At 46.2% G+C, this 26,653-nt stretch overlaps 1 protein-coding gene across 1 annotated transcript in view; it reads right to left on the bottom strand.

The window, feature by feature from the left end:
• The window catches only part of PPM1H (protein phosphatase, Mg2+/Mn2+ dependent 1H), a 220,832-nt gene that overhangs the window by 9,096 nt on the left and 185,083 nt on the right, over nucleotides 1–26,653 (bottom strand). Inside the window, exons 8-9 of the mRNA XM_040982551.1 lie at nucleotides 21,185–21,292; nucleotides 8,599–8,750 (exon numbers count right to left, since the gene is read on the bottom strand). Coding sequence (XP_040838485.1) covers nucleotides 8,599–8,750; nucleotides 21,185–21,292 — 260 coding nt within the window. The remainder of the gene's footprint in view (nucleotides 1–8,598; nucleotides 8,751–21,184; nucleotides 21,293–26,653) is intronic.

Genomic DNA, 26,653 nt, shown 5'->3' with positions numbered 1-26,653 from the left:
AGGAGGTGGGTATCTACTGATGGGGTACAGAGACTGAACACAGGGCCCATGTGTGACACAGAGTGAGGGGTGTTGAGAAAATCTGAGTTAAACCATGAAAGACGCAGGAGAGCAGGGAAGAAGAATGGGGTGCAGACAGGGACTGTGAGGTGGTCTACTCCCCAGTTGGAGTGACGAGGCAGACTGGAAGCTGGTGATGGCAGGGGTAGGGCCATTGCTCAGTAACGCTGCGGAAGGGGTTGCTGGAGGAGGCTGAGGCCCCTTTCTGCATCTCATGGAGAATAGATTTCTTTTTCTGACTAAAGCTTTCCATATTGATCAGCAAAGCTCTGCTGAGAGGAAATGGCTGCTGGAGAGGGCCTGGCCTCTGAAAGACAGGGTTGAGTGGAGAAGGGACAGCAGGGGCAGCAAGGAAAGCCAAAAAAACAAGAGGGGTTGGAGAACTCGGGGAGGCCCAAAAGCTCTTTTCACCACTACTGACTCAAAAGTCAGAGCAGAAGGGGGACAATAAATCCTCAGCTGTCACTTGCATCCTGGCCGTTTCTGCAACAGTTCTGAGTTTTTTCAGTGGAGCATGAAAAGCTCAGGGCTCGCCTCGGACTGTCTGGCTCCCTCGGGACCAGATGGGCGGCTCTAAGACATTTCCTTAGCTTTTTGAAACTTCTCTTTTCTTACTTGAAATCATGAATAATAGTGTAGACCTCGAAGTCTCCTGCAAGTACTAAAGCAGATCTTTTTATTGATCTGTTTCAAAAATTTTAAAACTGGTATTAAGATAAGCCTATCTATCTCTGCATACATTTATTGTCTCTGGTAAGAAACATTCAACATCTTCTCCTATAGCTTTTACAAAGATATCCAGGGAACAGGTATTGTAGTAGTTGAGATGCTGCTTGGAACACACATATCCCATATCCAAGTAATGTGTATCTGAGAGGCATCAGGTGGTGGCTCACGTCACTGGGTCCCTGCCACCCACGTAAGACATTGGGATTGAGTTCCACACTCCTGACTTCAGTCCAGCCCAGCCCAGTCCAGCCCTGGCTGTTGAGGTCATTCAGACAATGAGCCAACAAACAGAACATCTTTGTTGTCTGTCTTTGAACTAAAATGAAATACCATAGAGTAGATAATTTCTGTTACCTGTAGTTACCCTATCATGCACCAGAATACCCTAACTTTTTACTTCTATTTAACCATAATTTAATATTTGTGTATCAGCCTTCCCCCAATTCTCTCACTCCCTAGTCTCCAGGGTTCCTGGTAACCTTTATTTTACTCTCACATTCCATGAACTAAATGAGATTCTTCCATTAAGACATTCAGTATGCTGCCTGCCACATGTCAGAGGTCAGCAGGCATCAGCCACCATTTTTCTGGTTAGGCATAAAAATGCCTTTCTCCTCCCAAAGGCTTTTTGCCTAGAGCCATCTACGTGGGGCAGAATTTATCTTCCACAGGACTACATAACACTGGAGTATCAGAAGGAAGTCAGATCCAGGCTGCAGGCTATAACCTGGCTTGGAGTCTTCAATGGTTTCAGTTGGGTGGGAACTAATGTTTGCCATTTGGATGGCACAGACAGGGTCTTGTAAGAGGGGAGGGTACATGGCAGGATCTGGGGAATTAATGGCTTCCAAATATTTGCATATAAAAGGCAGCCTCCATCTGCCCATAGCCCACAGTAATCCAGTGTGATGGGAACTGGAGGAGGAACTCTGCATTCTGAGCAGGACGTGGTGATTTAAGATGTAGAAAAGCTTTGGAACGTTGGCAGGGATCTATGCTTTTGGGTGGGTCAAGGGTAGGAGTGGCTTGGAGGTCGCCTTTGTTGTGCTCCCAAAGGGGCAGCTTGCCTGAGGGCTGGCCCATATCCGTCCCTCGCACAGCTCCGAACCAGGTCCAGAAGCCGGGAAAGCTGCTCACTGCAGCTTATAACCCCACCCGAGGGTACAAACGCTTCACCTAGGCAGGGTACCTCTAGGCCCAGAACAGTGACAGCTGCTGAATGAGACACTGGATTCAGTGGGAGTTTGCAAGCTGGCAAGTTCAAGGCAACCGACTGGAGAGGGTTCCTACCCCTTTGGAAAGGATGTGACAGCCAGCCCCTGCCCCACAGCCAGGCTTCTTCCAACTCTGCACACTGGCACGGACTCCCTGGTTTCTTAGGTGGTGGGTATTTATTTCAGACTCAATCCTGAACAACATTTCAATAGGAGGGGACATAATAGACCATTTCCTTCTCAGTCCTCCTTGGCAAAGCTCTTTAACATGCCCTGATGTGGCCACACAGCTCTGCTCCAACACAGCCGCATCAATAGCATGGAGTACAGAAAGGCCGGCCTGGCCGCTGTATGCTGGTCAGAGCCTGCTGCAGCCAGCATCTCGGGCTTTCTTCCAAATTCCCACGGATCTGAATATGCTAAACAGTGCAGAGCAACAAAAAGGCAGATTTTTATCTATCTTCAAACACCAGATCAAATACTCACGAATTTCCTCTTAAAAACTTAATTGATACACCGCAGCTTGAAGGGGCTGGGGAAGAGAATCCTTCCTTTTTGCACTTGAGGAATAGTTTTTGAAAACCATATGATACTGCTGAAATTAGTTCCCAGAACTCATGGAAAGATTTCATAAAAAGAACCATTGTTTTTGGCCAAAATAAAATTTCCTATTATCTAGACAATACAATCCAGCACTTGATACCTGCATTCAATGCCTGCTGCCTGCAGGGTGGGTATTAGGGTCCTCACCTTGCACTGATTAACTCTTTCTTTCACAAGGAACCCAGGTCTCTGAACCATCAGAACACAAATGTGAAGAGCTACAATAAAAGTGTGAGCTTCAAGATGATGGCTCTCATTAGACACACAGTCTGTGGGGACAATGGTGTCTTAGACTTGACCCACTCCAAGCAAGTCCCTTGAGTGTCATGGTATGAGGGTGGAGGGCCCCTGGGTACTAGGTACAAAACTGAAGCTGCCACAGATATGTTATAAAAAATGAAGGACTGGGGTGAAACTTGGCCCAGTTATGCCTGGGCATCTGGAATGTGAATCCACACAAAGTTTTCACGTTTGGTTGACTGTTTTCTGGCCCCAGTTCTTCTTGACTTTGTCTTCCCCCCCTTGCCCTTTTAGTAAGCTAATATTAACAATTTATTCCTTTCTGACAAAGTATTAAGCATCCTCTTTGAGTGTTTACATACTTGCCTCTGTTTTGTGTATTTTTCCCAGGAGACCCAACCCGAAACCCTTAGACCTACAGAGGGGATAATCAATTGCAGAGATTCTGCCTCAGTAACCCTTGCTTCTCTGCACTGTGCAGGAGCCTTTGGTCCCCAGAGAGAATATGCCAGGACTTAAAGGGAACTGGGGGACTCTGCAGCCCAAGCTTGCCGACCTCCAGCAACCCCACCCTAGAAGGTTAACTCGGGGTGTTTCCCATGAACAGTTTAGTTCATGACCCCACAGAGTCACAGAACCACCAGCTTGGCTGCACTGGAGGGCAAACTCCAGTAAAAAGAAAAGAAAGAAAAACCCTTCCTGCACTCATGTGCTGGCTCATCCACAAAGCTGCTTTTTAATTTTCTGGTTCCTTTGTTGAGACAGTTCAAAAGAGCCAAGGGACTTAATAAGATTCACTGGGGTCAAGAGGACTCCACAGCTCACTTCTGCCCCCACGGCTGCCTGGAAGGATGGTATGAGGGTCAGAGTTTGGCAAACATCTCTCTGCTAATCACCTCTTCCCTCAGAAGCATCTGGAGGGAGATGCCATGTCCTTCCAGGCACACAAATGCTGCCAGCTGGTTGAGAATGCCTGTCGGTGGGAGGCAAGAGGAAGATGAAAAGACAAGACCTACGTACAACATAAACAAGAGCCCAGCCATCAAAGGGCGAAACCCTTACGGCTCACCCTTCCCAAGACCAGAGCCTCTGACCTGCTTTCCTGCTAAACAAAACTGAGGAGTATCATGAAACTCACAGAAAAGCAGGCCCACAAAAACCTTCTAATGTCAAAACTTGTTCCTCTTCTTAACTTTGTTCCCTGCAGGCCAACCACCCTGAAGTCCTTCCAGAGTCTGTCTTATTTAAAAAGTACTTGTTTACACACACACACACACACACACACACATATATATATATATAGAAAGGCAGAGAGACAGATGGAGAGAGATCCTCTAACCCCTGAATTGTTCCCCAAATTCCTACAATAGCCAGGGCTAAGCCAGACCAAAGCAAGAGCCTGGAATTTTATCTGGGCCTCCCATGTGGGTAGTTGGGGCTTGAGCACTGCAGCCATCATTTGCTACCATCCAAAGGTGTGTGTGTGTGAGCTGGAAGCTGCTTCAGAAGCCAAGTCCCAAACCAGGCACTCCCATCTGGGATGTGTACAACTCAGTCACACACCCCCAACCCTTCTTTCTCATTTTGAAAGAAACAACAGGCTGCCTGGGGCTTGGACCTGTAACTCCATGCCCCCACAGCCATGTCACAAAAGGTGAATCTGTAGTTGGCAACTACATTTGAAGAGAAATGAATTCTGGTTACCCACGGGTGAAAGCCTCTTAGAGAAGTTATGACATGGGCTCAGGCTTATCAGGGTAACTTCCGCTCCTGTTTGCATGTTGCAGCCTGAGACCAGAAGGGCTCCCCTGGCTGGGGGTAGGGGGTGGAGAGACACTTGCTCCTGTAGTTGAGCTGTGTCAACAGGTCTCCAAAGAGAACATGCTAAGCCCTGGCTAGGGGCGGGCACAGTGACCTCTGACCAAATGACACACACATCTGTGCACAGATGGCACACTTACAGAAGAGAGTAGTATTTAGTTGAGTTTGAAACAGTTTCTTTGTCCAGTGCAGTTTAAAGGACTGTGGAGCACATGGTGGGTGATGAGACCATCCCCATCTTAAATTGCTCGCCATCAGATTATTCAGAACATTCTAAGATTATGGGTCACAGTGAGCAGATGCCAGCAGTCCTGTCCCATGCACACAGATTTTCCTTAATACACAATGCCTTCCTATTCCCGAGCTCATGCGGACCCTACGGACCTCTCACATCCCATCAGCCAATACTACAGCCAGACCAATCCCATCAGCCAGTGACTTGGCTGGTTTCCTGGGATGTGCCACAGTCTTCCTCCCCAGTTCTGTCCCACCCCATACACTGTCTGCTTTATGCCTAGTTCCTCATGTTTACGCTGAGACACCCTTGCCATAGGCTATGCCCCTCTCTTGAATCATGCCCACTCTAGGCTTTAAACTTCAGGGTGGTAGACAGAGGTGTCTGTTTCTCCTCACAAGATATTCTCCTCCTGTATCCTAGTAGCCTTTGGCTCACAAAATAGGTTCGTAACAGGACTTTTTAATGAGTCAAACTGAGGGGGACGAATCAGGCAAAGAAAACCTTGATGCCTCGGTTCTGCCTTAGGACCTCAGCAGCCAAACAGGGTTTCTCTGATCTTCAGATGGTGAGCGTATCTCTTAGTATTTAACTGTGTGTCTCTTGCAAATTGTGCTTTTTGCTCATTCATCTATGTGACATAGGCCTCTTTCTCAGGCATTGGTTTGCCATCATCCCTGAAATGCATACTGGAAAATGCTTTTCTCTCCTGTCCTGTTTGTTCCAAGGGGATTCCTGCAGATTCTCTTAGGTGCCAGTAGCCTGCTCCGACCTGGCACTTGCATGCTGCCCACGGGTTACCACTCCTCAGCGGGAAGATCTGTTGCCATGGAGAGAGGGGCTGGGAAGCTAAACCAGGCCAGCTTGGAAGGATTTGGAAAAAAAAAAAAAAAGTTGGTTGTCTTTTAACTCCTAACTGGCAGCTGGCTTTGGAAAGCTTTATAAAAATAGTTCAGAGAAAATCAACATGAGAACATTGCTACCAAGGAGAATCTATAACAGATTAAATTTAAAAGCTTGAAATGGGGAAAAGCACAATCAAATTCTAATAAAGACTTTTTAATTACAGCACCTCCAATTCCTCTGCACCTGAGTGAAGCGCTAACAATTCTGAGAGGAGTGATACGGTCTGAGTTTAGTTTACTTCTGTTGTGGTGGTGAAACATAGGAAAAACGAGGCAAATTCAGACAGTTTTTGGAAAAATGGAATGAAAAGATTACTCGAATGCATAGAATTTTGCAATTTATGTTTATCCATAATATGGGTTTTTCCATAAACTTTCCAAAAACCTCTCATGTAACAACAGAAACAAACTCAGCCTGAAAGGGAAGGAAATTCTGATATATGCTTTAGCATGGAGAAACCCCAGATACAGGAAGGTGAAACAGACCAGCCAGTGAAGAACAATGTTGGGTGAAGTTTTCAACAGTGACCGGAAGAAACACAAAGCAGGATGACTGAGGGACTGGATGGAGGGAAAATGGGGTTATCCAAGTCATCCTCGAGGTGTTAGTCCAAGGAACATCTGACTTTGTGGTCAAGGGTATCTTTCTCCTGCCTCCCCCCCCCCCCGTCCTGGTCAAAGAAAATCACCACCTTATGCTTAACTCATTAAAAAGGCTTAAAATTCAGCCTTCAAAATAAAAATATTTATTTGAGAAACAGAGAGACACAGATGGACAGATTGGCTGGGATTGGGCCAGGCTGAATTCAAGAAACTGGAATTGCATCTTGGTTTCCCACATGGGTGACAAAAGCCCAAGCACCCGAGCCTTCTCAGACACACTGACTGAAGCTGGATTGGCAGCAGGGGAACAGGCAGTGGCGATACGGGATGTCTCCAGTAAAGGCTTAACGTGCTGTGCCAACGCCATCTCCTACTACCAATCTTCACTTCATACATCTGGACATTATTGCTATTTTATGCAGTCTACACATACACAGATATACCCACATACTTACTGATACCTTAGCCAAATAATCCATATTCTCCTCAGATCTTCCATGTGACACGCTTTCTTTTCTGAGCATATACTTTTGGAATTTTCTTTAGAGGAAGCTGGTTGGTAATCTTCAGAGGAGGCTGACTGCTTTGCCTCAACATTTCTTTATTTCAATTTATTGATAGTTTTGTTACAGATAAAGCTTCCAAATTGATAGTTATTTTTTCCTTGGCCAACTCAAGATACACTCCCACTATCTTTTGACTTTGGTTGCTTCTGAAAAATGAGGTGTCAGTGTAAATGTTTTGAGCATCATTTCTGTGTGTCTATTTTGCATTTCTAGTTGCTTTTAGGTTTTTTTTTTTAGGTATGGGAGGGGCAGATAAAGTTCTTCAGTTTCTTTATGATATACTTACTCATAATTTTGTTTCCACCTAGCTGAGGTTTGTTGAGCTTCTCAAACCTTAGGTTGAGTATTTTCAAATTACGCTGATTTTTAATTTTTCTATACTGTTGCCTTTAGAAATTTATTTGGAACATATGAAGTCAGCCTAATCTTTTTTTTAAAGATTTATTTATTTTTATTTGCAAGGCAGATATATAGAGAGGAGAGACAGAGAGGAAGATATTCTATCCATTAACTCACTGCCCAAGCAGCTGCAATGCTCAGAGCTATGCCAATCTGAAGCCAGGAGCCCAGAGCCTGGGTCTCCTATGCAGGTGCAGGGTCCCAAGGCTTTGGGTCATCCTTGACTGCTTTTCCAGGGCACAAGCAGGGAACTGGATGGGAAGTGGGGCTGCCGGCATTAGAAACAGTGCCCATATGGGATCCTGGTGCATGCAAGGTAAGGACTTTAGCCACTAGGTTTCCCATACCAGGCCCCAGCCAAATTTTTCATTCTCTTTTTACTTTTTCTCTTCTATCTCTTGGAGCCATATTCTGGATTACCTATTCAAATAAATTTTCAAGCTCTTTAATCATCTAATTCACTGAATTTTTAATTCTTAAGTTGATATTTTTCATTTGTAAAAGTTTCAGTTCCCTATTTAAAAATGTGCTTAGTTACTTTATGGCTTTTTGTCCTTGCTCATATTCTCATTGCTTTGAAAGTAGCTGTGGAAGCACATAAACACATCTTTATGTCTATTGAAAGTTTTGAGTCATTAAATCCAGTATTAAGGTAATTACGGTTTCAGTTTTGCTGTCTCTTATCCATTGTTCCTACTTGTTGCTACTCATGGGAAACTGTTTCTTTGGTTCCAGGTGAAGCATCCCTCCACCAGAGGTGATTTCTCATTATTTATGACTGTCTTCTAAGATTTTTAAGAATATTTAACTGCTCCCATACTAGAAAAGATACTTAAGTTTAGTCCTTCTGTCCTTTCCTAATCTTTCTAGAAAGAAACAATTCCCCAAAGGGTCAGAATAAATGCTGAGGTACATTTGTCATCACTCTGTCATCAGTAGGTTCAAAATTTGGATTATTCCTACTTTGAAGGATATGAAGTGAGATAGAGAAAGAAATGCTGCTGAAATATCTTACTAATCAAATTCTTTACTATCCGCACCTTGGTTCAACTAAAAAGGACAAGTACCCCTAATAAGATACATATATTCTTCTGCAGTTTGATTACTGAATCATGCATATCAGCTTCTACTATAAATAATGAATGAAGAAACATCTTTGGCGATTTCAGATAGGTCATGCCTGTCTCCTTGGAGGAACACTATAACCACAGCGATGCACTAACCTGTGAGGGTCATCTGGATCACAGTTAGGAAGAAACTGAGTGATTGCTTCTGCTACTTCTTCATTTGATAAGACGTCCCAGAGTCCATCGGTGGCTAAGATAAGCACATCATCTGCTCCATGCTCATATTTGGAGAGATCATAGACTCTTACCTGAAAAGAACAGGAGTACCACAGCATAAGAATCAACACAGGATTCTCCTTCATGAATTGTTATTTATTTATTTATTTGTTTTAAACTTGAGAGTCAGAAAAGCAAGATAGTGAGTGAGTGAAAGTATACTTCTTTCCCATCGTCTGGTTCATTTCCCAAATGTTCACAATTCCTGGGACTGAAGCCAGGAGCTAGGAACTCAATCCAGGTTTTCCACAGAGCGACAGGAATGGTTACTTGAGCCATCACCTCTGCATCCCAAACTCTGCATTAACAGGAAGCTAGGACAGGAACCAGAACGTGGTCCTAGATACTCAATTTGGAGTGTAGGTATCCCAACAGGTAGCTTAACTCCTAGGCCAAACATGTGCCTCTTAGGAACAGATGTTTGCTTCCTTTTCCTCTTTCCTAGCCAGTCTAGTGGTTTTCAGGTATGTACTATAAGGTACTTGATCATACCACAAGTATAGGGTACTCTCCCCTTGGTAACTTGCTTTATAGATACATAGGTCCAATAAACAACTGTGGATGAGCCTAAGAGATGGCCTTAATAGTAAACAAGAATATAGTTGAAAATGTGATGCTTGAGGTATGGTTGGAATGGTCTGGAAATTCATGCTTATGAGTGCATTCTTTAAAAAGTTCACAAGTAGCATGCATTCTGAAAAATTGTGCACCAATTTTGAAATGCCTTTGTACTAAAATGAACTTGCTTTTGAGTTCTATTTCCCACAAACTTTTTTTTTTTTATTTAATTTTGACAATCCTTACAAATTTAATTGGGGTAAAAAAGGGTCAAGGTCTAAAGGGGGATATAGAGGAAGAAGCCCCACCCAGTCTCCCGCCCACCCCAAGTCCCGGGTGTGGGGCGCGCTCCGAGATACTCGATCAAGTGGTTCCAATAGTTCACCATTCATGGGTCGTTGCCAGTCTCGCCACCCCAATCATGATGTGGTCATTGAAGAGTTCATTGATTGACACAGTCCCTTCTAGGGTCTCCGTTTGCCCAGTCTCTGCTGCCAACAGATGGCTGAGGTTGTTGCTTGATTTGTCCTGTCTTTCCCTGGTTAGGACTCCGAGTCCGGTGTCTCGAATGGGAAGATCCTCGAAGAAATTTTGAGGTATTCCCAGTCCAGATTCCTGCTGTTTTAGTAGCATAGGGCCCGTCACAGTCCACTGCCCCGGTCAGCTGGCGGCTGCAGTTGCTGGGCCGGTTCTGTCTCCACCCGTGTCCTCTTGCAGTCCCGCCTGGTTCCACCCTGGACGCATTTGTCCCTCGCACGTACCAGTAGGAGTTGCAGCCCAGTCAGGGGGCCCACAGTAGCCTCAACCAGGCCCACCTCCTACCCTGGCTTGCCGGTATATATGGCATACTAGCCCAGTCTGTCCCCAGTACCGTTCTGTTCATATTCTTGCCAACAGGTGTTGCCACCTACTTCCATCTAACTATCTCCTCCTACCGTCCCTAACGGATATTGTTGGGTGTCTGTCTAGCCACCCCAGCCCCTGTCCTAGTTCCCATGCCCTCTCGTGGGAGGTAATGACCCACGAGGGAGGAACCCACTATTTCCCTCCCACCCACAAACTTTTTGAAGCACCCTCTTACTTGTCTAGGACTAAGGAGACTGACTTTATTTAATGCAGTCACTTGAAACCCTGCCTGCCTTATTTATCTGGAGGCCCAAGGGGACAGACTCCTCTTGTGTGAGGCTGTGGTTCTGACACTGTATTGCCTCAAAACAGGCTAAGATAGAAAGCACTCATGCTCAGCCTGAATCTCTGGAGCAAGTGTTCGTCATGAGAAACCTTAAGTCCTTCCTCATATCTGGTACCTTTAGTGATGGATACTTCAACATCCACCTGCGCTCTTTAGAAGGAATGGGGCAGTCTTGGTAAGACTAGTGACCAGGTCATGACTCTGTTCAGCACTGTCTACACTGCCTCTTCTGCCGAGGACAAAGACAGATCCATTTCATCCATCTCCCTCAACTCTTTCTTTTCTGTTCTAAAAAGCACGCCCGCATGAAAGCAATACGTGTGGGTGGGGGAGAATGCAGTGTGAGCTACTGTGCATGTGCCCACGACACAGCTATTGCTTTCATCTTGGCTCTAGAGACACTACAACTGAAGAGGTGCTGGTTGTAGACCAATCACTTTTCCAGGCACCAGAGAGGCAGGGAACATAAGTGACAAAGTCTCATAGATTCTCAACCAGTACATGAGAGACACATAATTACAGCCCAGTGTTAGGAGGACTGGTTCTCTAGAGAAACATGGGATGCACCTAGCTATCTTGGCCATTACGGTGAACCTTCTCTCCACTGCTGCTTTGCAGAAGTGAACTCTGTCCTCTTCCTTCCCTCTGTCAGTAGAGCTTTCAGCAAACAGAAAAACACCCTGCACTGGACAGCAGGGACGAGTGTGGGGGTTGGAAAGAGCCCTGGCAAACATGACTGAATGAGCCAAGTGCTGAATGCTCTAACTGGCCTTTTGTGCTCCTTGAGACCTCCTTAATGTTATCACTGGGTACCTACTTTACACAGGAGCCAGTGAGAGTAACTCCTTCATACAGCACCTCCACTTAGCGCTCAGCCACAGGCTGCTGGTTCAGCGTTTGTCTAATACAGGCTCACATCTTTGCCCCATTACTGATGATAGTTCACTGGCATGTTAAGAGAGCTTATGCTACCATAAGCTGACGCTGGCTTCTTGGAGCTACTCTGAGAAAGAATCCATCAATTTTTACATTTGCTAAATCTCTGCTGTTTCTCTGAGATGCCCTCGCAGCTTTTACATCTTTATCAGCTCAGCAAATTTTCCAGGTAGGATGAGGAGTTCTTACAGAGTTCAGGCTTGGTTTTGCTGAGGAGAAAAGAACAAGATCTTTGTTCAGGCCTCTGGACCTTGCTCATGACTCAAGGCAAGCCAGTGACTCTCCTTGGCTCTCAACGAACTCATCTGAACTCATTTCTTTTTTTTACAAATTGAAGAAAAATGAAAACAAGAAAAAATAGATGAGACCTGGTCTAACTCACAAAGCTGTTAGGAAAATCAACTTAGGCAATCTGGAAAATAACTGCTGATTTGAATCTCGGGGCATTGCCATGGAGTATAGATTCGTGGGAAGAAGGAAAGGATTAAGAGTGGGCTCAGTGCATCGGTGTTTAATTACAAAATTCTAGAGATTTTCACGCAGGGACTCTCAGGAGTGTTCTTGGCAGAAAAGCCAAAGGTGGCTCCCAAGGTAAAGATGAAAGCTGCCAACAGGTGGCGGGAAACAAGGAGATGTTAACGTTTTGGCCCCCTCTCCTCTCTGTGGCCAACCCCAAGACTCAACTTTGATATTATATGTTGTAATCAGAATAATATGATAGTTGTAACCAGAATAAAATAAAACTCCAGCGTATTTCCCTTGTAGTACTTGTAAGCCAAGCAGGTTGCTTTAAGAGAGGCATTCTGACAGGCCACCAAGCCTGCAGCCAAATTCTCTGATTTTGTCCATGCTCATGATGCCATGAAGACAATAGTGGCTCTAGTAGCAAAACACTTGGGTCTAAGATGTTTCTTGGTAGTTGGGCAAGCCACTTTGTTCAATCCCAAGATCAAAACTTATGGATTTAAGGGGAACACTGACTCCTCAGATGACAAGTGTAAGGAAAGGAGGAGTTGGATACCCCATGCCTTTTGCAGAAGGAACTGCTGAGGTCAACACGAGGGGACGTGAGAGGGCACCGGTGTGTTTGGGCAACTTTGCCAAGACTGGTTTGACTGCTTGACTAGATTTCTATTTGGAAGTAGTCCTTTTCCAATCTTCAGTGTCTCCCTTTACCTCAGAAACAAAGGTTAGCACTAGGTAGCCGCTGAGAAGCTAATGGTTCTAACATTCTCCTCTTTCATCATAGGACGAGCTGGATCTGGATGTGATTGGCCACAAGACCTCACAGCTCTTGGCTGTAAATGAATCAAGTGATCTTTAACTACTGCAAATATAGTTCTGTTATGTTCATACCCTGTTAATGTTCATACCATGCAAAAGCAGCTGGCTGTTTTGGCTGCAAGTATAATTTATACTTGGGACATACCACAGATCTCCTTAAGGGTTTGTTTTTTTCCTTTGGAGTCTACAGACAAAATAAACAATGAACTATGAAAGGTAGACAGCTCAAAAAGTTTCAAAATCAGCTAAAATATTGGACAGTGTGAAGATAGCCTAGAGTTTCATCCAACGCCTGGCTGCTACAAGACTGCCAGGAAGAGGATCTCAGGGATTTGTGTTTTATGAAAATAAACGTCTCAATCTAATCAAGTGTCTGCTTCTCATCCAGTTTCTCCCTGATGCATGCTTTGAGCAGATAGTGGCTTGAATGCACAGGCCTTTGATACCCAAGTGGGAGACCCAGTTTCCTGGGTTTGGCCTGGGCCAGCCCAGTTGTTGCTGGCATTGGGAATGGGAACCAGTAGATGGAAGGTGTCTCTCTCCTTTCTCTCTCTACCTTTGAAATCAACAAAACAAAACAAATAGAGAGGCAATGTGTTGCTACTTTAGATAAAATGTCACCCAAAGGCCAGTGCAACTAACAGCCACATGCATGCACATTGTGGACTTTGAGTCAAGTCTTGACTTCAGATGACTTTAGCCCCAACAAGCAGAGGACAGTGACCATGTGACTGAGATCCCAACAGAGACCCATCCAGCTGAGCGCAGTCAACACACAGGACTGTGAAAGATGGCAACAGATTGATCTGCTAAGCCTGTACGTTTTAGGAGTAGGTTATTTTGTGGTCAACAAACACACAGACACTGTACTGGGATGTCATACTGCCAGACCCTCTCCCTCCAGGTTTGATAAAATGGGATATAGAACATTGAACTCTCGGGCATTTTATCTTTGATCTCTATTTTCTCATCGGTTGCAGTTGTAACCCTGGCTTGCAGTCTCCAGCAGGTAAGTACAAGGGAGACTGTTCCTTTGTGAAGCTGGGAGATCAGAGTGGAGAAGGGCCCAGAGAATGTATTTAACTCAAAGGTTATGGGAGAGGAGTAAGAAACTGGCTCTTAAATGCAAAGCATGGGTCCCAGCCTAACTTCATACTATCATAGTTTCCTTGACTCTAGATTCCTGCATTTACTTTTTAAATCGGTTCAGAAAATTCAGAGCATTCTTGATCCTTTCCAGACCCCAGCATTTCTTCCTTTCTCAGTCTAGAATGTAATGTTATTATGTCTCACACTTCTTCATTCTCTAAATCGAGTCTACCAAGAGTTCTTAATACTCTGTAAAAAAGAAAAATCTTAAATATGCTTCTGTTTTCAGTTTGCCTAGTCTCTGCCCCAGTTCAGCTACTGACTGCCAACAGCTTCAGTTCACCAACAGCTGCCCTGTCCCGGCACCCTGACTTCACATCCTTCCACTCCTCCAGCTGTTCTGGGAAGAAGCTTCTGTGGCTGCCTCGGGGTCCAGTTCGAGGGCCTCTGCAGTAATTAGCTTTATTATCACTAATAGCCCTTCGAGCTAATCTTCCAAACTTAGTGACTCCCTGAGGCAATTTTATTTCACACCAGCCTCACTTATGCTTCCTTCTTTCTCTGTCCTAGTTACTCTCTTCTGCTTTCGATTATATCCTTCTCCCTCCCTATCCACATTCTTCTTATCCCTTAGGACGCAAGAAACAGGGTTGATGGCTAATTATTCTTTGGCTAGTCTCACTTTCCACATGGCCAAATATCCTTGTTGCTAGAAGATCTGTTTCCCAGTATTCTACTCAATAAACATGTTGGGAAATGTTAGTGATATTTTGTGGTGTTGATGGAACTAGTGTTTGTTATGCCAGGTTTTGTGCTAAGTGTTTTGAATGTGCCATTTAACTTTTTTTCTTTGTATTCCTTGGTGTGATGGTGCTATTATTCTCTATACTTACTGAAGAGGAAGCTGAGATTCAGGTACAGTAACTCTCAACATCAGTCAGTTAATGTCGAGACAGAGCTTGCAGCCAAGACTGACAGTCGGAATTTCTTAAAGTCATTTTATTTTAGCAAGAAGCTTGAATTAAGAGCAGTACTAGAACTTGAACTTGGATACTCCAACATGGGATTCCAGGGGTCCTGAGCAGCGTCTTAACTGCTGTGTCAAACGCTTGCTCCCAGCCTGAATTTTAAGCTGCCCTATCACATTGTAAGGTTATTTTGAAAGATCCAGGAGTTTTTCACCTAACCGCTTTCCCCTTTTCTACCAGCTAGAGACAGTTGCTATTACCATCCTCAAGATTTTCAGCTATGCTTATTTTATACCAATGAATATACTTTTATTAAAAAAATTATTTTTATTGGAAAGGCAGAATTATGGAGATAAGTAGAGACAGAGAGAAACTTATCTTCTATTCACTGGCTCACTCCCCAACTGGCCACAATGGTTGGCACTGAGCTAGCCCTAAAGCCAGGAGCTTCTTTGTGGTTTCTCATGTGAGTGCAGGATCCCAAGGCTTTGGGCAATCCTCTACTGTTTTCCAGGCTACAAGCAGGGAGCTTGATGGAAAGCAAGGGAGCTGGATGGGAAGCAGAGCAGCCAGGACCCAAACTGGTGTTCATCTGGCAGTGGAGGATTAGCCAGTTGAGCCACTATACCTCCCCTGATGAGTATATTTTTCTATACAAGCACAGTCACATTCTGTTTCACTTGATACAGCACACATGTTCTCTCATGTCATAAACTCATATTACTTCTAACAAGTGGGCCTGACTACACAGAAGGCACAAAACACATCATTTCCTAAAATGAGTTTTGATGCAGGCCACAGTAAGTTATCAAGGACCAGAAGATAGTCAATGCAAGACCTTCCTTCAGTATTATGCAGGGACCTTTCACCAGGCAATTTCATAGATGTCCCCATTTGCTTTTCCCAGTGACTTGTCTATCTGGGCATTTCTATCTTACCTTTAAGCACAAGAACCCTGTGCACACCGCGGGTAGCCCTGGTGCCAGGGGTGTAGTTTAGAGACAGCATGTTAGGATAAGGCAATTTCAGAACAAAATACCATCTAGGTTAAAAAAAAAGTCATCAAGAATGAGCTAAATGAGTGATCGGGAGTTATGAAAAACAGCTGGTGGGAATTCTGGAAACCAGGAGGGGAAAATGAAGCCAAGATTAGACTGGGATTGTAGAGGTGGGAGACAGGCTGAGGCGGCCAGGGGGACCTGGCTCTGCACACAGTCCCCCTCCCCCCGACAAAAGCAGCCCTTGTTCTGCACAGAGCCCCTGTGAGTGCTGAAGGGCCACAGCCCAGCCTTGGAGCAGCGGCTGGAAAGAGGGTGAGATTCAGGACCCAGGGTCCATGGCAGGCCTGTCACGAACCAGAAAGGGGCGTGGAGGAGGGAACATCTGGAGGTTTAGGCTGCAGGCCTGTGCCAAGCTGCCTGAGGAACCCACGTGCAGGGCTGGGGGAGGGGAAATTCGAGGAGGGTCTGGGCTCCTGCCCGCTGAGTTAACAAACCCCGTATCGGACCACTTGAGTTCTTGGAGGATGGTATGAGAACACTCAGTGGCGAGTTTCCTTAAGCAAAGCGACAAGGAACCTGGCTGGGGACACTGTCCTCATGGTGAGGGAGAGGTTGTAACCTCCTCTGCAGGTGCTCACGGCAAACAAGGTGCTGGGGCCCGCAGCAGTCACGAGGCCTGAATGGGGGATGGATGGGGCCTCTTGTGGAATGCTGGGCCCGGCCAGAAACATCCCTGCCTGCAGCCCCGGAAGGCTGGAAGGAGGCTCAGCAGACCTGGCGGCTGCTCCCTGGGTTTGGCAAAGTCGAGATTTTTCCAGCGCCTTTGCGTTCAGCAAAACCAAAAATGTGTTTGGCCAGAAAACCTTCTCTAATTTTTAAACCCCTGCACATTTTTTACATAAATTTGATCCACATGTTTTTGATTTCTTTAGATTGAATGCATCAGATTGAATGAGGAGTTCCGATGATGAATGGGAACAATGCTGATTTCCAAGAAGACCCTGGAAGAGCCCCCTGTCCTTGGAACTAAACCACATCCCACCCCGCAACTGATGAAACCACCAGACTGAGTAGGGTTGGAAAGGTATTGACCGAAAATGAAGCAGAGACAAAACCAAGTGGGGAGTGTTCTCGGCGAGTCACAGTGGGGAAGGGTAGGTAGCCTGTGGGTGAGGCAACGAGAACAGGAGCAGAGTCCCTCATTCTTCACTACCTGGGATGAGTACCCTGACCTGGCAAGCTCCCGAGGTGTTTTTCTTGGTATGAGTTTATCACCACCACCCAGGGGAAACGCGTTTCTGCCAAAGCACGGGGGATGGAAGTCGGAGTGGGGGCCTAAACCTATCCTCTCTTCTGCTCTTTCCTGTAGGAGCTGGTGCAAGCTGCGCCTCCCCTCCCTCTTCCTGGTTCTGCCTGAGGGCTCTCCATCTGAAAGCACTTAAAATGTACAACAATTTTAATCCCAGGCAAGAAGAGCTCAGGATGCACACGCCATGCCCGTTAAGCTACATGTGCAGCACACAGTCCTGGTTTGCACAATTCTCTCCGGCTTCCACGTGCACACGCTGTCTTTCCCAGTTACTTTCCCAACTCTCTGCTCTCTGCTACCACCTCAATCTGAGGCCCGACCTTTCGCACAGAAGCTCCGGCCTCTGCTGTCACTGCTGCCCTGGGCTCTGAGACAAAGGAGCCTTCTGCAGAGCCCCTTGAAAGTCCTTCGTGGGTCCTTAGGATCCTGACCAAGGGCAGTCCTGTGAACTCTACCTCTCCTTGACAGAGCTGGGTTCAAGTACCAGCTTGTTACCTTATAACTGCATGGCTTTGGGAGAATTACTGTTATATTTCTTGCGACCCAGTTTCCCAATCTGTAAAATGGGTATAATAATTACACTTACCTCAAAGAGTTATTTTGAGGACTAAATGAAATACTACCTATCAAAATGTGAGAACATAGGATGAGAAATACTGCTCAAAGGGTACAAAGTTCAGTGAGAAGGAATAAACTTTAGAGATCTTGATTAATTGTAACTGTAACTATGATATATTATCACCATTTTTTCAACTAAAAAGAAAAGAAATTGTGCTGTTTGGTCTGTAAGCTGTTCATGCTGGCTGTTATTATTAGCCATCCATATTAGTTGTCATAATTATAAAAGCTTCCACAGCTTACCTAATCCTACAATTTTTCTAAAAGCATTCACTACTTTACAGAGTTTTAGTTTCCTTCTATCCCCAACCCTCACTAACACTAACGAAGTCAGCAGCCCATGCCCTTGCAAACCAGCATCAGCCCACTAAAGTGCCCCGAGGCTTCCGAGCAGGTTCACAAGGACTCTGACTCCGTTCTCCTGCAGTGTCCTTGTGGGCTCCCCAGCAGCAGAGGGAGCAGAGACCCTGCCATCTAACTGCAGAGAGCATGCCCCTGCAAACCAGGCTGAGCCGCTTCCTTATATGAAAAGTACACACGTGCACGGATAGCAGAGGGCGAGGAGTAAGATTTCCACTCTGCTTCAAGAAGCAAAATGGTTCATGTGCGTTTCCTCAGGAATGCTGGTGGAAAGACGAAGGCAGCATCTCACATGTCTGATGGATGCCTCCCGCCGAGGGGCAACAAGTGAAGACATGTATGAGTTTTCAGCATGATTAAAACAAAGGGGCTTCAAGGCCCATTATCTATTGCTTTTTCTCCAGCAAGATGTCATTTCAGCAAGAATTCATGGATCCTGAGGCTGGATGGAACAGCAGGCCCCATAGCCTGCCAGCTTCCAAGGCGCCTTGGACATCTTCTATAGTAATGGCTCTCATCACACAGAATTGCTAAGAGGGCTCACAGGGAGAATATTTGTACACTCTGGGAGAGCACTTACTATTTCCAGCAAGCTCACTTCATTTGAAACCCTGGATGAGGTCAAGAAATATGTTTCTTCCATGTATAATAGTTCCCAGCAATTTCTCTCTCAGTGGCCTTTTAGTCCCCTTTGTCTAGATATATTTTTGGACACAGCTCATGCTCACAGAAGGTGCTGGAGTGGACATATGACCGAAGACACAATCAAAAGGCAGAGACATAAGTCACTTGTGGCCTAATCTTTACTAATCAGATTCCTCTTAAATGTTGTGGAACTGGGGGTGGGAAAGTGGGTCATTTGGCGGCACAGACATGTGGCAAGTGGCTGTCACATTAATGAAAGACAGAATTCTTTCACTGGGGCTGACAGATTCCTGGGGAGGCTCTCCAGGACAGAGCTACTCTCCTATTAACCCTCACTGCTCATGGATTATTTTGTGGACATCAGAAACATGTATTCCAACACACTATAAACACCTCCTTTTGTGGAGTTAACTTGAGACACTCTTTTTTTATTATTATTTATTTCTATTACAAAGTCAGATATACAGAGAGGAGGAGAGACAGAGAGGAAGATCTTCCATCTGATGAGTCTGATCCGAAGCCGGGAACCAGGAACCTCTTCCAGGTATCCCACATGGGTGCGGGGTCCCAAGGCTTTGGGCTGTCCTCGACTGCTTTCCCAGGCCACAAGCAGGGAGCTGGATGGGAAGTGGAGCTGCCAGGATTAGAAGCGGCACCCATATGGGATTCCAGCACGTTCAATGTGAGGACTTTAGCCACTAGGCCACACCACCAGGCCCAAGACACTATGTTTTCCAATCAAAAGCACCTTCATGTGTATCTACTCTGAGGAAGAACATGCATGGAGTTATGTCTAACTGTCCTGGGCATTTCCCATGCATGACATTGCCTAAATAGTTCATTACATAGCATGGCAACCTGGTACCCTGTACTACAGAAATTAGACAAGTTGAAGCTTTTTCTCCCATAGTTGCTTGCAGAGAGTGAAGACGGTCACGTGACACAGTTTTGGTCAATGAAATGCAAGCATGCATCTGTTCAGATAGAAGCTATCCCTCCTTCTTGTATGGCATGAAAATATTATTGTTGGAGTTGCTGCCACTACCTTGCAGCCATGAAGGAAAGGTCAAGAGAGAGACAGAGATGCCAGCCCTGATGCATTTGAGGTGCTGTACCAACAGTGAGAGCCATCAAATCTCAGCCTTCTTTTTCTGTGAGCAAATCTCTGTAGAAATTCTAGGTTTGGAAGCTGCTGTGGTCTGAATGTATCCTCCAAGTTCATGTGTTAGAATCTCCAAAGTCAACAGTGAAAAGTACCTAGAAGTACCTGAGGCCAGTAGGAGGTGGTCAAGATAAGGTCACGGGTGGAGGGGAGTGTGCCAAGATGGCTCAGTGGCTTCATACAGTGTCCTCTGATATGTTTTTAGGCACTCACAGGCTCTCACTGGACACTGAGTACTTGCCAGTACCATACTCTAGCCTTCCTGAGTCTCTGCAACAAGCAGCTAAATAAACCTCTCTTCCAGATAAACGAGCCAGGCTGTGGTATTCCATTACAGCAGCAAAAGTGAAGTGTCTTCTAAATGATTTACACAAAAAGGGAACATAAAAGGCCCCAGCGTGCCAGGATCCCATATGGGCATCAGTTCTAATCCTGGCAGCTCCACTTCCCATCCAGCTCCCTGCTTGTGGCCTGGGAAAGCAGTGGAGGATGGCCCAAAGCCTTGGGACCCTGCACCCACATGGGAGACCTGGAGGAAGTTCCTGGCTCCTGGCTTTGGATCGGCACAGCACCGGCCATTGCAGCCACTTAGGGAGCAAATCATTAGAAGAACTTCCGGTCTCACCCCCTCTCTGTATATCTGCCTTTCAAAAAAAAGAAAGGAAACATAGAACTTGATGGGAAACACAAACAATGTGTTTTTCAATTCACTTCTCCAAATATCAATGGACTGCAGTCTCCCTGGTAACTAAGACCCAGCAAGAGGATAAGGTGTGCATGAGACTGGCCGAAGGCTGATAGTGAAAATGCTGGAAGAGAAAGTTCTCTCACATATCTCCGCAGCAGACAGATACAACTTCTGGCTGCGGGAAGGAGAAAGCTGAGCTACACTAGAGGAGAATCATTTGGACATTGGGGAAAGGGAGAGAGAGTGGGAGAGAGGACATCCCTGGCAGAAGGAGTAGTTGAGTAAATATAAGAAATTGTAGGTTAAGTACAGCAAACAGCAGGTTCATTCCCTTGGCGCAAGTGAACCAAGATCAGATTACAAAGTTAGACCCCACTATGGCAAACTTTGAAAGTCAATGGAAGAAGTCTGGCTTGAGGAGTCGCCCAATAACACATGGACGAACGGACGGATGGATGGATGGGGGTGGGAGAGGTAGGGAATACTGCTAGAAGGTTATGTAGCTATGTGGGAGATGGTGAAGGCATGATAATGCACAAAAAGCAGCAGAAATGAGAGCAAGCAGAAGGGCATGTAACCAAATTGGGCTGTCTGGATGTGGGAAAGATTAACAGAAAATATTTCATTGTTATAACAAACAAAATCCCATGTAGTACCTCTGGAGCTGAAGACAGGAATGGTTTTATGTAGATATTGGAGTCATGAACCTTCAGGTCATGGTCCCCGAGTCCCCTGGTCACTCCGATAGTTGCCATTACCCGGGCCTAGGAGAGTAAGCAAGAGGTCGTTAGAAACACACACACACAGCAGGGGAAGCATCCCATAGCTGGCGCCTAATAGCAGTGGGAGGATTTTCCGATTCCTCCACCCATGTAAGTCTCTTGCTAGTTATTCATGTGAGTAACTGTTTCCAAGGAAGGGGGTGACCAAAATCACTTCCATATTGGAGGAGTGCTTTTCCTGTGAACTGGCTTAAGCTCTGTGGGCTGCTGTTGTCTCTTCAGCTGGCTTCAGTGAGACTGGAAGGAAGAGTGCCTGACATGCTCGCCCCAGTGTGTACAGGATGCATGAAGCTTCACGGATCAGCTCGTGCCAAAGCCAACAAGATGGAGCCCCTCTTCGTTCATTTCAGCCATCCTTGTGGCACACACCCACCGTATCTGCTGAACAACTAAATTTCTAGCTGGGAAGGGCACTAGCAAAAGATGCAAAAAGTCAGAAGCAGCTCAGCTCAGCTACTCTTTTAAAATTACTTAACTTTTTAAAAGACAGTTTCTCACACACACGTACAGAGAGAGAGAAAGAGGGAGAGGTTGAGAGGGAAAGACATCTTCTATTAGGAATTCCATTTGGATTTTGCACATGGGTTGCAGAGACCCAAGTACCTGAGTTGTTATCCATTGCTTTCTCAGGCACATTAGTGGGAAGCTAAACTGGAGGAATAGCATCCTGGATTTGAACTGGTGCTCCAATATGATATGTGGGCATTGCTACCAGTAGCTTGGCCTGGTGTTCTATAGTGCCTGCCCCTCTCCTCTTTATTATTGTTTTCATGATTGGAGAAAAGAACTCATGAACAACTCTGTCAGCTGTCCTATTAACATCCTCAACTTTTGGGTATAAAGGAACAAAAATGCCAATGAGTGTTCTATCTAGGCAGAGACCTCTGGCTTTAGACTTCATGCTTTCTTATCTGTTTTTTGAATAGCTTAAAGAAATAGCACTATTATACTACTATCTATATAGCCAGGCTGATGTCTCCTGAGGTGCCAAATACTTGATTGATTCTAGCTCCTACTGAACACCTACCAGGTGTGCAGGCCCCACACGTCTAAAGCTTCATACCTGAAATAACTCAGCAAAAGAGATAGGGAGTACATAGCTAATATGAGCTAATCTGAGCAAATGCTGAAAGACAAACATACATGATGGGCTATGGGAGAATAGAGGAAGTAAAAATTCTGCTGAGAGGGTTCTACGGAAGATGTGGTACTACAGAAAAAGCTGAGACAGGCAAGGTGGGGAGAGAGGAACGAGAGAGGCAGAGGGTGAAGGAGAGAGTGGAAGTCATTGTGGGTGCAATGAAGCCCAGTGGTCTAACTCGTAGGAATCATCAATAACATATCCAGTGCCATATCATGGTTCCAAGGGCTGAGCTTTAACCTTCACCCTCGTGCTGGTGCAATAAGAGTAATTGCCTTGCAGCAGGATGAAACAGATAACAGCTAAGCACCATTACAATCTAACAGGTCAGCTTCAGCTTTCTCCCAGTCTCCTCAGTGGCCTGTGAAGCTGTGGGGCTGGTCACCCATCACAAGGGAGGTAGCGTTCACACTGAGGCACAAATGAATCATGGCAAGAGCCTAAGGGCACAAATGCAAGCCATGAGACTGGTCAGGCAGGATGCACAGAGTCCCTGCCCCTTGGCCAGAGCTCCCTTCTAGCTCTGGAGCATCCGATTTGAAATACGAAGATTTCTGACTGCTAGTGGCCCATTTGTCTTCAACCCTAGTGGCAGCTTCTCTGGATGCAAAGAGCATACGCCTTGTTTCCGTCTGAAGAAATGGATTCCTGCTAGTGACTGGGCTGTTTATAAAGTACACAGGTGTTGGGTCTGGGTGCGGTTAGCTTAGTGGCTGAAGTCCTTGCCTTACACATGCTGTACTGGTGGCCCTGCTTCCTTTCCAGCTCCATGCTTGTGGCCTATGAGAATGGTTTAGGATGGCCTGACCTGAGGCCTTGGGACCCGTGGGTGGCTTCTGGCTCCAGATCAGCTCGGCTCTTGCTGTTGTGGCCACTTGGGGTGTGAGTCAGCAAACAGAAGATCCTCCTCTCTCTTTCTTTGTAATATCTGACTTCCCAATAAAAACAAATAATCTTTAAAAAAAAAAAGTACCCAGTTGTCACCCTCATGCATCCTTAATAGCATTTGTGAAAATTTAAGGAAAATCATGGCCTGGAAGTTTTGTGACACTTGACCAGGCAAGCATGGAGTCGTTAAACAGGGATGGTGTGCATCTTCAGTATGGCTGAGTGCACATGCAGTAGCTTCTGAACAGACCAACAGGTGCGATGAGAGAATCAGCCGGCTGCTCATCACAGGACTACCAGGCTTAATGAACTGAAACGATGTTTTGAATTTTTCACTTAACTAGAAAAATTTCTAATCCTTTAAAACTTACTGTTGGTAAACTGCTAGGAGAACATCAGTCCCTTTACCTGTTGCCCTAAGAAGCATGCTGGTGTAGCTGAACAGTTTACTGAATACTTCAGCATTTGTTATTAGATGTATATTTGATATGGGTCAGGTACCAGACTAGAAAGGCACTGGGGATGCACGCACACACGCACGCGCGCACACACACACACACACACACACACGTTCTAGTACAACGGTATCTGTCAGTTTACTCAAGAGTCATTTCTTTTTGATATAAGCTCCTGAATGCTGAAAAGGATTTACATTGGAAATTCTTCATGTCAGCACATTTTTCACTTCTGCTTGGAACTCTGAGCACCAAGCTGAAATGTATTCGTGTCAGAGGAAGAATGCGATGATTCAGCAAGTGCCTGTTCCCGGATTTCAACCCCTTCCAGGTCTCTGTTGGTGGACCTCCAAGATCGACAGCCTTCCTTGGGCTCAACAATATGTTGTTCAATGTTGGCTTGTGGCTGGGACCCTGGGAGCCGATGATGGCCTTAGCTGGGGCTCTAGCTGTTGGAACCCCAATGGCTCAATTACTGTGAAACTTCAAAGACTCTTTCCTGGGAAGTGAAGAGTGAGGCCAATGAAAAATCAGACTTTGCAAAGGCTGAGCTTGCCCGATGGAGTCTGAGAAGAGTAAGAATGTAGATAGGCCTTTGCAAAGCCGGAGCTGCAGGTGGCTTTCACCTTTGTGGAGCTGGAGTCGCTAGGGGCTTCATTCTCTTCCATGAACTCTGGGTCTAGGGACTCACACTGGGGGCTGCTGAAGCAGGCTTGAGATCACACACAGTTTCTGTTCCAAGGGTGGGTGGGGACAGGGGATGGAAAGGTATGCCCACTGGCTGTGCCTGGAGTCTCACACACGCACTTGTGTCCCAGGTGAGTGGAGAGGTAAGGTCCCATACCTGCACATACGCCAGAGGACAGGTCTGGGAACCCACTTATGATCTTGGATGTCTGGTGGGTAAGCAGAGCTCCAGGCGAGCATGCCACCTCAGCAGAAGACTGGGCTTGGGAAGTTAGGATGTGGGTCATGCCGGGCTAGATTATCACACCTAACGGTTTGCACGAGCCAGGGATGAGAGTAGACTAGACAGGGCTGTACTGCAATAATCGCCAGTGAGAATTGGGGTAGGGTGCGAGCTGCACCATCTGATGGTAAAGGCTAAGACGGGGGATGAACTATACTGAGCTGAGTTAAAGCGACCACTATTATGTGCAAGCTATGTGGCTGGGAACAGGCTTGGTTGGGGGCAAACTGGACGAGGCTAGGCTACACCATCTGCTAGCAAATGCCAAGGAAGGCTGGCCATGCAGACTGGGTCACTGCACACAACAGCACGTGATACCTGGAGGGGTGGGGAGGTGCGAGCCCAGTAGGGGTACTGCTGGGGCAGAGCTTCCCTGAGACACTACTGTCACTGGTAAGCATGAGAGCTGGGATTGGGGGCAGACCAGGCTGGGCAGGGCCATGACACCTGCTGGTCTGCATGTGAACTGGGTTGGTGGAGAGCGAGGCTGGGCTGACTATACCCAGAGTAAGTGCAGGCTGGTTGGGCTTTGTCGCAGCACCAACTGGCAAGTGTTTGGACTAGGGGCAAACCCTGTCAAGCTAGACTGCAGAACCACCTGGAGAGTACAAGATCTGGGACTGGGAGTGGGCCCATCAGGGAAATTATGGGCACCATTCTGATGAGTTGCAACTCTCTGGTGAGCATGAGAACCAGAACTGGGGGGCAGGCTTGGCCAGAAAGGTGGTGGCACCCACTGGCACGAGTATGGGCTAGACAGCAGGATTGATTGGATTGAGCTAGGCTTCAATGCCCATTGACGTGTATGAAAGCTGAATGGGATGTGGCAAAGACTGGACCAGTCTGCTGTGCATACTGGCAAATACAGGAACCAGGGCTGGAGACTGGCATAATGGGGGCTATTAGGGGTCACTCCAACTAGGCTGCAACTCCCCACAAGTGTATGTGAGGGCTGAGTGTGTAGCATCCACTGGTTTATGTAAGAGACAGGGCTGGAGACAGAATTGACTCAGCAATTACCTACCAGTGTGTGCATAGGCTGACATGGGTGAAGGACAAAGCTGGATCCCATACTGGCAAGCACACATGAGAGCCCGGTTTGGGATCACTTCAAATGAGGTTTCTTTGAGGATACCCACAACTGAATTGCTGGACTCAGTACCTCAATCATGGGAAGAGTCTGACAGTAGAGTGCATGTGTCGGAGATGGCCCCCCTCAGTGGTTTAGACAGAGCAGTGGACAGCATACCCAGATGCACATGAAGGACATGGCAGTCCATTAGAGCTTGCAGAGGATATCTGGTACCATAGTACAGGAAGGAGTTGACAAATTGGTCAACTATGTCAGCCAAGTGTTGATGGCAAAATTCTGGGTGAATGGAGAATCTAAGGTGGACTATGTTAGGCAGTGGACTTTGGAAGGATTTCCTCATCCTTGGACAGGCAAGATTTACAGCATTTCAGAACTACTGAAACCTCTTGAGCAGAACCCTTACAGCATGCTCCACACCGGGAATCCTGGGATGATGCTGGGTGACTGTTCCCCGTCCCCAAGTACTGAGGTGGTTGGGAGGTTGGGTGTGGCTTCTCCTATTATCTTTGCCTTTCTCACCTTGTCTCTCCTCTTCCCCCAGACACAGGAAGAAGGGGAAGAGTTGGAAACAATGGTCTCACCCATCTTCCTCTAATCCTCAATCCTTTCCACCCTAATCAACTATGTAAACATCATCAAAAAATTTTTTTAAAAAAAGGATGTAGACAACCGTGACATTCTTCTGGTGTCATCCCCTAGCTGGCAGAGTGACTCTGCCTGAGCTGTGCTAACTCACAGTTACCTTGTGCATCTAACACAGACAGCTTTAACCTTGCCTCCCAGCTTGTTGTCAGAT

The sequence above is a fragment of the Ochotona curzoniae genome, unplaced genomic scaffold (genome assembly GCF_017591425.1).
Source record: "Ochotona curzoniae isolate NIBS_2020 unplaced genomic scaffold, NIBS_Ocur_1.0 contig_1014, whole genome shotgun sequence".
Taxonomy (NCBI): Eukaryota; Metazoa; Chordata; class Mammalia; order Lagomorpha; family Ochotonidae; genus Ochotona; species Ochotona curzoniae.
Note: the sequence above shows the minus strand (reverse complement) of the source record. Positions and strands in the feature narration are given on the sequence as shown.